Source organism: Terrapene carolina, unplaced genomic scaffold (assembly GCF_002925995.2).
Source record: "Terrapene carolina triunguis isolate 2854851 unplaced genomic scaffold, T_m_triunguis-2.0 Scaffold96, whole genome shotgun sequence".
NCBI classification, from domain to species: Eukaryota; Metazoa; Chordata; order Testudines; family Emydidae; genus Terrapene; species Terrapene triunguis.
Window position 1 is genome coordinate 14,130,809 of NW_020664447.1, and position 15,170 is coordinate 14,145,978.

Below are 15,170 nucleotides of genomic sequence, written 5' to 3' on the forward strand. Positions count from 1 at the left end.
ATGGCCTGGTACGCTACAGACTCAGCGGCCAGGGTAGTCATCTCCACGGTGGTCATGAGGTGCAGCTCCTGGATACAATCCTCTGGGCTGTCCCAGGAGATGCAGACCTTCCGTTTGAGGGAGCAGGGCTCTTTTCGGAGCTGACCGACTCCCAGCTCCACGGTCTTAAAGACTCCTGTGCCACCCTTTGTTCCTTGGGCCTTCACACCACTCAGCAGGCTAGAAAGCCATTCCGTCCGCCTCCATCGAGGTCCTGGGGTGTCCCCTGGTCCAGCTCCTACAGAAAGAAGGACAGAGACAAAGGATTTAAACTGAGTCACCCTTCATTTTCCTGTTCCTCCGCCCAGCCTGGTTCTTCCAGAGGCCAAGGAGGCCAGAAGCAGGCATTTTGAGGATGCGCCCAAGGACGGCGCCCCAGACACTTCCCAGGATCCATACCCCTGCTCTTTCCTCAACCCCTTGCACCCCTTCCGGTTGGCCTGGTCATGGCTGACCTCGGACTGTTGGGTGCTCGACATAGTATCTTTGAGCTACACCCTGCAGTTCGTGGAGCTCTAGCCTTCTACATTCAAAGGACCATGCCATTCTGCAAGTTTACGCAATTGTTCATTGCGGTGGCCTACAGGATGAAAGATCGTCCAGTGTCCGCTCAAAGAATTTCTTCTTGGATGGATGACTGCATTCGCTGTTACAATCAGGCAAGGTGCCACCTCCAGCAATCGTAACTGCCCATTCAACCAGGGCACACGCCTCCTCAGCAGGTTTCCTAGCCCAAGTGCCTATCCAGGACATCTGTAGGGTGGCCACCTGCTCATCCATCCACACATTCATGTACCATTACGCACTTACCCAGCAGACCTGGGATGATGCTGGCTTCGGTAGAGCAGTACTGCATGCCGCTAGACTATGAACTCTGAGCCCACCTCCGAGGATACTGCTTGTGAGTCACCTACCCCTCTGTCAGAGTTGCCAGCAAGAAGGAACTGAGAGCGCATAGGGTCGGCAGCGCCTATTATACCTACGCATGAGTGTGGCACTCCTGAGGGCGTTACAGCCAACCCTACGGATACCACGAAGACAAAAATCTTTGAGTGTGCATGTGGGCGCACGCACACCTAGAATGGACTGGACATGAGCAACACATCTCGAAGAACAACAGTTATGAAAAGGTAGGCAATCTTTTTTTCCACAATGTGAATGGACAGGCAATACTGCTGAGCTACAGTTACTTCCCAGTAACTTCTCTTTACTGAAGATCAGAACATCCACTCTTTTCCTACGGCACTTGGGACTCTACACTGTGAATCTAAAAAGTATTCTGCCTTTTTGGAAGAGACACGTTACATTTAAAATGACAATTGCATTATATACATCTCGAAGACAGAAAAGCCATTTTAGTCTGAAGTCTGCAAGAATGATTTGAAAGTGCATTGTGTCTTTAGCAGGTAAACTTGATTTTTTTCCTATTACTATGTAAAGTGGGGAGCATACAATATTAGGACTTATTGGAGGGGAGCAGATAATCTTCAAAATTATCGCACTCTGGCCCTCTTCCTTAAATAGTAATTTCTGCTTAATACTTCAGTATGTACAGACTGACAACTCTAGGCAGTAGATTGTAAACACCTGAACAAACATTTTTATGTAACTATCCTTATGATGTGGAATTGTATTGTCCTTTAAATAAGAGCCATTGTTTGGGGATAGGTTGGTGGGGGGGTTTTTTTTTTTCGTTTTGTTTTTAAATCCTTGCAATTTTTTTTTTCTTTATAGATTTATTTAAGGCAGCAAGATAAAACCGCAAGTATCAGTCAAAATGTTCGTATTGCCAAAATGTCCCTCATTGACCTGGCAGGGTCTGAACGCGCCAGTGCCACAAATTCCAAAGGAGCTCGTTTTAGAGAAGGGACCAACATTAACCGTTCGCTGCTAGCTCTTGGAAATGTCATTAATGCCTTGGCGGATCCAAAGGTAAGTGCTGCTTTGTTTCAAATACAATAAACGTGCACACGTGTCAACTTTTCCTTATACTGTTTAACCAGAGGGAATATCATATTAAAAAGAATACAACCTTGTATTATATTTTCTAATTTGTGCACTAATTTAGAAAATATATAAAAACTTCTTTCTCTGTGGACTATCACTATAGGAATTGTCTGCTATACTTTGCAATCACTGAACAATCTAAAGCAGCTTAACTATTGTATGGTGAGCACGCATTGAGTGCCAATGTCACATTTCACGTGCACTTACAGGGTGGGGGCCTTTTATAAGAGTCCCGAATGCTTCTTGTATCACTGGTGCTAGCAGTCTCAGTACCAGCATCTTGTCCTTGATTGCCAAATTAGTTTAGTTAGAATTTTTGTAGTAATTAGGTAGCTTAACTATATGTAGTTTTTTATATAAAAATGGTGGGAAAAGCAGTGTGCTACATTTAGCTTTAGTACATTTATCCAATGAGAAATATGTCCAGGCTTTAAGCATTGTGCCTGAATAAAGTGTCACTCTAGGATCCCCTTGTTACGTACCTAAAATGCCTTAGAGAGAGAGATTCATAAGGGTAAATAAGTTTTTGTTCCTGTGCCACAAACCTTACATCCTAGAATTCATGTTTGTAAAAGGAAATCTTTTTGCCCTCGGGTGTATAATATTCATGTCTCCTAAACCCTTGCCTGCTTCCCCGATACTAAATTACCTACTGTAGATAAAGAAGAGGAAGGATTATGTCTCAAGATTCATTAAGTGGCTATTTCTTCTCTGAAGTTTGCTTTAGGTCATTTTAAATAACACAAAAGAGAAATTGTTTGAGACATCACAATAATGAAGTGAAGTTTGTAATACTGCAGCTAAAGAGTATCATTGAGAATCAGAGTTTGTAAGGTACACGTAATTAACAAAACATTAACATGTGCAGAATGTGAGTGTTTTATGGCTCTCAGTGTTTTATTGCCCTTTCTAGCAAACTTCATTCTTCACCCATTTGTTGTAAAATGTTACTTGAACGGGTTCTCAGATCTGTATCCCACAACCTGGTCTCTATTGGAATGTGACCCTGCTACTTCCTGGCTGCTCTTTTAGAACCACTGGGGTTATGTTGTTTGACCATTTCTTCATTACATTATGTTCATTCAGTTTCTTCATGGGCTGCCATCTCATCTAGGTAGGTTAGTGAAATCCAAGCTTAAGTGAAGGACTCTCTTCTTGTACAATATTTCCCAATGATGAAATAACGTGTCACCATTCAAAGTTTATGCCAAAGATAAACCAAACCATTTATTTTTCTTTCTCATCTCTTCTCCAAAGCCTCCAAGCATATTCAGAGAGACTTGTGTGCATAAACTAAATACAAAAAGAGTATAGCGCTATTCCTGATAGAGTACCACGCTGTTCCAGAACTCATTCTTCTTGTTCATGGCCTTTGGGGAAAAAAGTCAAGGGGAAGTAATATCTGTCCAAATATTACAAAATTTAAAACTATGTAGTCAAGCCTGTTCTGAGCAGGCAGGAGTTGGGGCAGCAAAGCAAACGTAAAATCCATTCCACCAGAGGAATAGCCATTTCTGTGACTCATCTCCATAATTACTTCTGAGGGAATTTTGCGCCACTGCGCAATGCAGAATTTTGCAGAAATTAATGTGTTCCCAGAATTTCCTTTCCCCCACCGAAATGGACTGCAGTTTGCTGGACGCCACTAGGGGCTGCTGAACTCCTCCCCGAGCCCAGCTCACGCATAGAAGACACTGCCTGGGGAGTTGGGTGGGGGGAGCTAAAGGGTTCCTGGCAGCTGCAGTTCCCAGTATGCCCTGAGGGAAGGGGACAGCAGCACGCAGGAAACTCCATGCAAGCCTGGGACCAAGCATCAGGCTGTTTCTCCCTCCTTGACTCTGGGGGCCAGCTGTCTGGGCTGGGGGGGCCACAGCTGGGCTCTGGGGGGAAGGCGGGTCAGGAGTCTGGGGAGGAGGGGGAGCAGATCTCTAGGCAAGGGTGGCCCCGTGGCTGAGCTCAGGGGGAGAAGGTGCGGGGGTGGGGGACTGTGACTGGGTTCTGGGGGTGAGGGGATGCGGGTATCTGGGCAAGGGAGGAGCCCTGCAGCTGGGCTCGGGGGAGAGGGTGCGGGTATCTGGGCCGGAGGGATTCTGCGACTGGGGGAGAGGGGTTTGGGTGTATTGGCTGGGCTCTGGTGGGGAGGAGTTGTGGGTGTCTGACCCCCTGGCTGGGCTCTGGGCAGAAAAACACTAACTGGGTTGTTGTAGGCGTTTCTTTAACTCTAGTCCTGGGGCGATTTTTGTTTTGTGTCTGTATTGTTACAGACATACTTGCTGACAGGTATTTTGAAATAAATTACCAAAATATTTGAAACTGGTGTGATTTATGTAATGAAATTCACTCATTTCATGTATTCAGCTGTACTCTCAACTCTACAGCCAGATTGGAAGTTAATTTCAGGGATAAGTCCGTCAGTCCTTATTTACATAAGTGCCTTCTTGAGGGATCTGCAGAAGTATCTTCATGAAGGAGGGGGAAAAAGTTACTATTAAAGTTGTCTGAATGTATTGCCATTTCCTGTCCCTACTAGCCTTCTCTTTCTTGTTTCATTGGATTGCTACTGGTCTTGTTGATAAAATAGAGAGAGTGGTTATGGACAGGACCATTTATAACTGCATTGAAACTTAGGGTTCAGAATTGAGGGTTGTGTATATGTACTGTCATTACAATTGACCAACAGACATGGCCTACCTCCTGTCAAACTGCTTTAGAATCTTTCCATGATTGTGAGCCATGGCTTGTAACATCTACCACAGTGGTATCCCACATGGGGCCATTTGTGACCTCTGTGGCCCTTGTGGGCAACTATATTAAGAAAACTTCAATTTGATTATGAACTGAAGATGTATTCCTGAGCCACCTTTTAAGTGTCTGGGCCACTCCTTTTGCAACAGGGAGGAAGTAAGAGGCTGGTCCCTCTTTTTTTATAATAATGGTCCTCTCTGGCCTTGGAATCTGAACTGCTTTCCCTGCAGCCACCCAAAGCAACTTTGATGTGAGGGTAAAGTGCTCTGAACAGCAGATGGCCAATGGTAGAGAGGTGAAGCAGCTGTAGCAAGAACTGAACAGTTGCTGAGTCGCAGGGAATGGAGAAGAGTATCACTGCTACTTTATTGCCTCTTTCCCTGCTAGGATGTAGGAGCCCCAGGGAGAGCAGGCAAGGAGATCAACTGAGTGTAGGGAGTGCCTATTGCAGAATGGGTCTTTGCTTCCTCCCTCACCCAGCAGCCCAGGAGAAGGGGAAAGAAATAGGCAAGACCCAAAAGAACTGTTAGAATGCCCTGATTTTCTGCTCCAAGACATGTTAGAGAAGCTTGGGGGATGTTATTAACTTGTGCCAGCTGGCTGTGGACTTTAGTGTAATGTAATATTTAAACAACATTGCTGTCTTTTTTTGAAGAGATCCCATGGAATATAAAATAAGATGTTAACAAATTACAGCAATTGTATTATGTGTTATATTTGATTACACACACACATAATGTAATATAATTTTTTTCAGAAACACTGGTATTACCCCTATAAGCTGGCTCCAGACTGCAGCATAGTTGTGTGGAGAGTGTAACATCAAGAATCTAGTGTATGCTGGGCATCTCCTAGAGCAGGATCTAGTGATTCTATACTTCAGGGGGGTAGACTTATGGGTAAGGTTTTTCTTTCACGGTGTGCTGCACACTCTCTACCTTGGGACATCCCTTTTTTAAAAAAAAAGCAAATTTAGAAGTGGCTCCAAGCAGGCTACTTTTAATTCAGGGCTTGGAGGGAGAGGGGAGGAAACATAAACTTACTAGCCAGAGGGTTAAACATGCTTTCCAGCAAACAATGCACAATAGAAGATGGAGAACACCAACAGTAAGGTCTGGGACTGTGTCTTGAGAGCCTAAGTCACACCCCCAGCTGCTTGCAATGGGGAGTATACCTAGATTTCTTCCATATCCAGACACAGCAAACCCTGATTTTCAGAAGCTCAGTATTTCTCATCAACTCTTGACTAGTGAGTGTTATATAAATATGAAGCTCTGCTTCTTTCTGTGTGCTGGAACAGAGAAGAAAGGGTTGTGGTTTTGTTTTGTTTTTTTCTCTTCCACCAGCCTTTTCCACCCCTTATCCCTCAGCCTGCCTGGTGCTTAGGGGAGACTGGTCTCTACTCTACTTATCTTAGCCTTTTGTTTTTGAGTTCCAGTATCGGTATGTAGTAGACATGATTTTTTGACAATTTCACTGCTGCCCAATTTGTTCTGAACATCAGTAGAGAAACTGACCAATCTTGCTAATTCCACTCTGTTGCTGATGCTTTGCAAAGCTGTGAGCACAGCAATGGATACATCAAAGCTGTCTGCATATTCAGGAAGATGATAGTGGATAAGTTTACATTTGGTTCACATTGGAAGGTTATTTTTACAACCATAACATGCTGAGCCAAAATCCTAGTACATAAAATAAATGGGAACACAGGCAAAAACAAACCTATAATTTAAGAATGAAAAAATATCAGATTATTACAGATGCAAACTAATATAGTGAATTGCCATGTCACAAACAAGAGTCCATATTCCAGATCACAGAAATATTTTGTCTCCCTTCATTTTTGTAGCATGATGTGTACTAGAATTGTCTTGTCTTTTTCCCAGTGGAAGCTATTAAATGACCACTTTTTTTTTTTTTTTTTAGCTTGGCCCTGCATTCAGTCAAGAAACTAACTGAAATCTGAAGCAATGTGCTGCAAATTACGCTGAATTTTTTTCACTCATTTATACTTCAGTTTAAAGAATAGGCTACTTGATCTATTCTCAGTGCTCAGCATTCATATTAGGTGTTGCAGGACAGGTATTTTCCAAAATAATTGTCCAATTAGTTACCTACTTATTCATAAGTGGTCTTTGTTTTTTCAAATCCATAATTACTGTAGATGTGACTTTTGGATTCTCTCCCCTCACCTCTCCTCACATTTCACTGTGACACATGGATTTAGTGTAACAAAATGGAATGAAAACCAAGAATAAGAACATACTGCTTAGGGTTGCCACTTTGGTAATTTCACTTGTGGAATACAAAATGACTTCATGGCATCATATTGGTGAGGCAGGTTTAAGGGGGATTCCCTAAGCAAGGATAACTGACTTTGTTCAGCTAGACTTGCAGTATATGGGATATACTGAGAAAATGGTGGGACTTATAGAAACCCTAATCTGCTAGGATAGCAGGAAGAAAAGGAGAGTTAATTTTATCAATGAGCCTAAATACAGGGGAGAGAAATAAACACAAGGGGGAGAGGGGTATCTAAGACAAAACGGCCAAATTCTTCCTTAGGCAGTTTCAGTATGGCTTCTGTTAACATTGGTAGGAGATGAGCACCAGAGACAGCAGAATATAGCCCTTAGATTTTAGGTTTGTGTTTTGTTTTATGCATATGTTTCCTGTATTTATATTATTTCTCAGGATAATGCATCACAGGTAGATATGTTTGAGAGAGCAGATTGTTGCTTTGGAGATTTCCATCAAATTACTGGTTACTTTCAGAGTGGAGCATATAGCTAAGTGGTGGAGCATCAGATTTTAAAAATTACATGTCGCAGCTGTAGGCAGTTCTCTTCAAAGTTTCATAACCTCTGTGTTGCAGGTGTGATTATTAATTATATGCAAATACTTGAGATTTGCGGATTATTAATAATGGCATGTTAATATAAAGCCCACTTGACAAAAGTATGTAAGTATTCTGTTTCCCCATTGGTAAAATGGGGATAATGAGGCACAGATTGCAATTTGGCTAAGTCACACAACAAATGAGTGACAAAACCTTTATCTCCTGATGCTTAGCATGGTGTCCTATTAATGGACCATGCTGCCTCTTTATTACAAAACTAAAAAGTTTGCAATTCAAATGATAAATCAGATAATATAGTGGGGAAACCATAGCTCTAATTTGGACTTTAGCTTTTCCTTTCTGAACCTTTCAAGAAGCTTGGCATCCTAAATGTTGGCAGAGTCTCCAGGGGCTTAATGTTTTATTGTTTTCATGCTACCCCATGCTGAGTTTTCAGTAACTGAACAAAGGAGCCATATGCCCATTCTTCTTGGTAACGGAGTCCTGTAACTTGGAGCCTTAAGGACTTAAGATTCCTGTTCTCTATAGCCACACATGCTATGTTGGACAAATCTTACATTAACAACAGTTGTGGGCCCTGAGACCACTGATATACAGTCTTCCAAATGGTTTTAAATAATTGGAGAAAAAAGACGGAGGGTATTTTTCCTTCTGGAGTCAAGGCACATTTCACTCAATGTTTTATGTTTTTGAAAGTTTGTGTCAGGGTGGCTATGTAATTGGTATAGTTGAAAAATGTTACCCCAGCCAAAAGAAAAGCCGGCAAAATGTCTCACACAGCATGTGGGAGTTTCTCCTCAGGAAATCCTTGTGGCTCACTGTTTCTGTCAAGCAGGGTAATGTGCTTGTAAATTTCATCTGACAGAAAATGTATTGCAACATCAACAGCACCAGAGAACTGCAGAGCTAAATTGTGGAAGAGTAACTGTCAAACCCCTTCAGCAAGCTGTACCATAAAGAAACTTGTGCTAGGAAAAATAAACCCAATGTGATATGAAATCTGAAGGAGTAGCACATGCTAGTGTCAGTACAAAGGAAATTCCCTCCCCATTCCCTGAGCAGGCAGTGAGGTAAAAATATAGTTATTTTCCTCTTCTTGCCCAGTTAACTTGGATAAATTGGGACAAGAAACAGTCATACTTATCTGGCAGGAGGTTAAAACAAAAATAGTTGGACAGTTTATCTAATTTGTGTGTATGTATGTCTGCTCATGTGCAAAGAGATAGAAGACTTCAGGAACAAAATTAACTGTCACCTCATCTTGTCTTTTCTTTCTATTCAACATTTTTTAAATTACCATTCTTTTTTGTCCTGTTGTCTAAACATCTCTTGACTTGATTACTGTAACCCCTCTTCCTCTCTGGACTCCCTAAAACCCATATCACTCCTCTAAAGTATATCTAAAATGCAGCTGTTAAAGTTCTTCCTTATCTACCAGTAAAGCCATGTCAATCCTCTCTTTACATCCCTCCTCCGACTCCTTCTTGCTCCCTAGAGCTATGTCTACACTTAACTCCTGGGAAAATTCTGCGCACAATATTTTAAAATTCTGCAAATTTTGTCAAAATAATACTATATAATCACACCAGTTTCAATTATTTTGGTAATTTATTTCAAAATACCTATCAGAAACTATGTCTATCACAATACAGAGACAAAAAAATTCCTCCAGGAGTAGAGATTTAAGGAAACCCCTATGAAAATCTAGTTCCTCCTCGCGAGAGTCCAGAAGGGGGGCCAGAAATCCACACCTTTTATCCCCCAAGCCCAGCCACACACCCCCAGGCCAATCACCCCCTACTCCCTCCCCACCCAGACCCCAGCTGCGGGCCCCCAGCCCAGACATTCGCGCACGCATACACCCAGAGCCCATGGATCCAGAGGGAGAAACAGCGTGATGCTGGGTCCCAGGCTTGTATGGAGTTTCCTGCAGGCTGCCTCCTTCCTTCAGGGCATGCTGAGAGCTGCAGCAGCTCCGAACCCTCCAGCTCCCTCCCTCTTCCCCTGGCAGCGTCTTCTATGTGCGAGCTGGGCTCTGCTGGGTCCAGTAGCCCCTAGTGGCAGCCAGCAGCTCTGCAGCTCATTTCTGTGGAGGAAAAGGAAATTCTGCTCAAAAAACATTAATTTCTGTGCAAATTCTACATGTGCAGTGGCGCAGAATTCCCACAGGAATAACACTTCAAGCTAAGGCAGTAATTCCCCTGCTCACGTACACATGCTCACACTAGCTTTTATTAAGCTAGCATGCATATAAATAGCATTGTAGCCACGGTAGCATGGATAGCAGCAGTGGCGGAATGGTTGAGTTGGGCCAAGTACATACTTGCGCCACATATCGAATATGCTAGACCTCTGCTGTCCTCCTTCAGATCATTCTAATATACTTGTTTCTTCCTCAGTATTATAAAAAGTTAAAAAATAGTTTTCTCCACTCCATTATTACATTGAGTGAAATCAGGAAAAACTAATTCTAATGAGAGAGAAAAATAAAACAAAACTTGCAAGCTTCTTTAGGTCTCTGAATGCACTTTAAGACGTACTCATGAAAAGTGCTGTATTAAGAGCTAGGTATTATCCAGTCTTATCTGTCTGGTTCTTATATTGTATCCAGTGTAGGTGTAGCTGTGTCGGTCCCAGGATGTTCGAGAGACAAGGTGGGTGAGGTAATATCTTTTATTGGACCAAATTCTGTTGGTGGGAGAGACACGCTTTTGAGCCACCCAGAGCTCTTCCCCAGATCTAGACCTGATGATGTTACTTCACCCACCTTGGTTCTTAGATTGTAAGTGTACTCATAATGGGGCAGGAGCTAGTTGGATCCTGTACAGTGCCAAACACACTATTGGTCCTTACCTAATTATATTTAATATCCTTAATAATAACTTATCTAACTACTTTCATTCACTTTCAGAAGTGAACAATCCCAAAATCTTTTCTTATGTTTAAACAAACTCTCATGACATTTTAAAATAATAAAGTTGATAATGCTAAATGGTTGTGTTTATTGCATAACTGCAGTCCTTAAAAAAGCCTAAAATGCATATTTAATGGAAGACCCTAAAAGAATAACTTCTGTTGTAATCATAAATGCAGCTGTGGCATCAATCTTTTTGAAGGTGAAGTGCCTCTTGCTGTCTTTGTGGTTGCTGTACTGTCACACATTAAGCTGGAGTCCTGATGCTCCAACTCAATATTTTCACATGGTTAGGGCTTTTTCATAATTCTTTTATAGTTAAATGTTTGCAAAGTATTGGCATTAGCCTATGGCACTAATTACTTCATCTCGCTCTTTTGTATTAGTTATAGAATTAGCCAGCAGGAAACTTGTGAAGAAAGAAAAACTAAATATTGTTTCAGCTATCTGTCTTAGTTGCTCTGGATTTTTGTCATCAGTTTATCACAGGGTTACAGAATATTCCATAATAAAATAATTCAGTTTTATAGATTAAAATAATTTATTACATTTTTAACACTGCTGCTTGCACTATGTATTCAGGTTCAGTATTGAAAGTGCACTTTGTGTCTTCCCATCATGAGTACTTACAGCAGTGGCACTTTATCTGGAAGGGGGAAAATGCCTTCCTTTTGCTTACAGTCTTCACTTCATAGTATAAAATGCGTTGCTAGATAATTTTTGAAGAGCCTTCTGGAAGCTTATTAGAAGCAGGCAACTCTGCAATAGCAACTGAGAAGCAGGAAGGAGTAGATCCCTGCTAACTGAGGGTATGTCTACACTACCGGCCGGATCGGCGGGCAGCGATCGATCCAGCGGGGGCCGATTTATCGCATCGAGTCTAGATGCGATAAATCAACCACTGAGCGCTCTCCCGTCAACTCCTGTACTCCAGCTCAGTGAGAGGCGCAGGCAGAGTCGACGGGGGAGTGGCAGTAGTCAACTCACCGTGGTGAAGACACCACGGTAAGTTGATCTAAGTACGTAGACTTCAGCTACCGTGCTTACAAATCGATTGATAGTTGCAGAGCAACTGGAAAAATTAAACAAAGTTAGACTGTTTGATCTATAATTCCCCAAGTTCCCCTTGTTTCCCTTCCTAGCGATAGGTTTTATGTTTTCCCTTCTCCAGTCCTCTGGAACCTTACCTGTCCTCCATGAGTTTGCAAAGATAGTTGTTAATGCTTCCAAAATTACTTTAGCTAGTTCCTTAATTTAAGTACCCTAGAATGAATGTATCAGGCCTAACCAACTTGAGTACATCCAACTTATCTAAATATTCTTTAATCTGTTCTTTCCCTATTTTGGTTTTCATTCCTTCCCCCTTATTAATATTAATTGTGTTGACTATCTGGTCACCATTAACTTCTTCAGTGACGACTGAAGCAAAATAGGCTTTAAGCACTCTGATGTCATCAGTTATTAGCTCTCCTTCCCCTCTAAGTAGGGAACTTACAGTGTATCTCATCTTTCTTTTGCTCCTAATATATTTAAAGAACCACTTCTTACTGACTTATGTCTCCTACTATGTATTTTGTGTCTTAGCCTCTCTGATTTTGTCCCTACACGATTGTACTATTTTTTTTTTTTTGTGCTCCTCCTTAGCAATTCGTTCATGTTCCCACTTTTTGTAGGATTCCTTTTTAATTTTCAGGTCATTAAAGAGCTCCTGATGGAGTCCTATTGACCTCTTCCTATTTTTTCCTCTCTTTCCTTTGCATCAGGATAGTTCGCAGTTGTGCCTTTTAATAACGTCTCCTTGAGAAACTGCCAACTCTCCCGAACAACTTTTTCCTTTAGATTTTCTTCCCATTGGACCTTACCTACCAGTTCTCAGTACTCTAACCCCCATGAGTGTGGAACATTCCTTCCTGGCATGGAATAGCAGCCCTGAGCAGGGAGAAGGGTTATAAGTCCTCTTGGATGTACAAGAGCCAATAAATGTGTGCTGCATCCTTCAGCCACGGAGCTCTTCTCAAGCCCAGAAGGAGGCGTGGAAGGGTTTTAGGGTTTTATTCCCTTGCTGGCCCAGACAAAGCCACCAAATCTCTAAGGCTACAAGGGCCTGTGAGCATTTGAGTCCTGTCTCTATGGGAATCTTACCCTGTGGATTTATTTGGTGCACGATGAGGTCCTTAGTAGCTACAATCGTATCTGATGGCGATTCAATGGGTATTGTGAAAAGTTTATTTTTCGAGTGATTGCTCGTGTTGATTCCAAGTAGGTGTGCACACACTGCATGCACGGTCATCAGACCATTTTTCCCCTAGCGGTACCCGTCGGGTCGGCTGTGGAGCCCCCTGGAGTTGCGCCTTCAAGATGTTGTATATAGGTCCCTGCCGACCCACTGCCTCTTCAGTTCCTTCTTACCGCTAGTGATGGTCGTTTGAGCAGCTCTCTTGCTATAGCAAGCGATCCCCTAGTGGACTCTTTGTTGTTGACCCTATAAATAGTTCAAAACTTAGTATTAGTTAGTCAAGTAGTTTTTACTTATCTTAGATGTGTTTCAGTTGGGGGTTTTCCCGCACTGTTTCCCCTCCCAGGGACTGGGGCATGCCTCGGTCTCAAGGGTTTCAGCCATGCAAGTCCTGTTTAAAATCCATGGCAAAGGGAGACCCACACAACTCCTGTTTAAAGTCTTTGGGGGAAGCCCATCAGACTGATAAGTGTAAAAACTGCAGAGGCTTCTGCCCGAAGACAAAAAAGGAGAGAGACTTCAGCCTGAAATGGCTCCTCATGGAGTAGGCCCTTCATCCCCAGCCAACTTCAGCAGCGTCCGACCCCAAGCCCAGCACTTCTGTGAACAGCGCACTAGCCTTGGTAACAGAGGCAACGTGCCGAGAAAGGACATGGGCTCCAGGGACCTCGGCACCACCAGTCCCTGGTGCCGAAGACCTCCTTTGGTGCGAGCACCTGGCACCGCTCCCATTTGCCGGTGTCGCACAAAAAGAAGAGGTCAGACAGAGGTTGCTCTCCCACTAAAGCAGTGGAACGAGGAGGCACCAATGGGGTGTGTCCCATGCCGGCACACCCTGCTCCTTCTCCTACTCAGCCAGCACCATCGACTCTGGCCTCACAGGGAGGTCTGTCGAGTATGGGTCTAATGGACTCCCTGGTGCCGGGAGGGTTGAGAGGAGGATTTAGACCTCTCCTCCATGAAGGACACCTTTTGAGGCAGCCAGAGACCTCATAGCAATGACAGCGTAGTCCCCCATCCGGGCACTGGCACCACTGCAGAGAGGCATCGTGCCCTCTAAGGGTAAGCCAGCGATAATGCGGCACCGCTCGTCCTCACCCCAGCACCATCGCACTCCACACCACTGTGGTCACTGGGCTCAGAGTCCTCATCAGAGGCGGAATCATACACCTCTGGGCGATGTCGGCATTGTTCGTGGCACTGCTCCAGACAGGAGGAAGGGCAGCCTTTGCCTATAATGGCATGGCCACCACAGTGGCAGGCACTGGCTCAGTGACCCTTCTGGACCCCGTGGGCCTACTACCAAGTCCAAAGGCCGGGGTCGAGATCTTTGTCTGTGGTTTCGGAAGCACAGGTCCCTCCATCTTCATCAGTATTTGTTGCCTGCGAACCTCCGCGTGGACGCGCGTTGGGCACACAGGTCAGCACCGAAATAGCGGCAGGAGCCGGGGCCGGTACCAAAACAGGCGTGGAGGCCAGCACCACTACTGCCATCATACAGGGCACTTCAGTGCAAGGGGATCCCTATAAACCAGAGAGGCAGAAAAACCCAGTGCCCCACGGTGCATCTTCCTCATCTTCCCCTGATAAAGCTATGGCAGGCACATCCACCACGCTACCAGCCATGGACAACAGAGCCCACCAGGAATTGATCAGAAGGGTGGCTCAAAATTTGGGCATGCAGGCAGAGGAGGTGGCAGAGGAGACCGACCCCTTGGTTGATATTCTGGTGCCGAAGGGTCACTCAAGGGTGGCTTTGCTTCTCATTAAAACCATCAATAACACTACAAAAGCGTTGTGGCAAATACCCACCTCTTTTTCCCCTACATGGCAAAAGTTGAGGGGAAGGGATGGGGAAAGTACTTTGTCCCTTCAGAAGGTTATGAGTACTTGTTCACTCACCCTCAGCTGGACACTCTGGTGGTGGAGGCAGCCAACCAGAAGAGAAGACAGGGACAGCTGGGACCGACCCCCTAAGTCCAAGGTGGCTAGGAAGCTAGACCTCTTTGGTAGGAAGGTATTCAAGTTCCCAACCAACAGACAGTCCTCAGCCTCTATAGTTTTAATTCCTGGAACACATTGTCCAAATGTAAAGAGCTTCTTCCGGCAGACTCCCGCTCTGAATTTGCTGCTGTCCTGGAGGAAGGCAAGGTTGTAGCGAGGACCTCCTTATAGGTCTCCTTAGACTCGGCAGCTTGTACCATGGCAACAGCCATAGCTATGAGAAGAAGCTCATGGTTTCAGGGGTCAGGACTCCTGCATGAGCTCCAGCAGACCATTCAGGACTTCCCTTTGACTGTGTAGGGCTCTTCTCAGAGCAAACAGACACTAAGCTCCACAGCCTAAAGGACTCAAGGGCAACTCTGAAG

General features: G+C 44.0%; 1 protein-coding gene across 1 annotated transcript in view; it reads left to right on the forward strand.

The window, feature by feature from the left end:
• KIF18A (kinesin family member 18A) overlaps positions 1–15,170 on the forward strand; it is a 111,841-nt gene that overhangs the window by 27,438 nt on the left and 69,233 nt on the right. Inside the window, exon 6 of the mRNA XM_024214882.3 lies at positions 1,774–1,971. Coding sequence (XP_024070650.2) covers positions 1,774–1,971 — 198 coding nt within the window. The remainder of the gene's footprint in view (positions 1–1,773; positions 1,972–15,170) is intronic.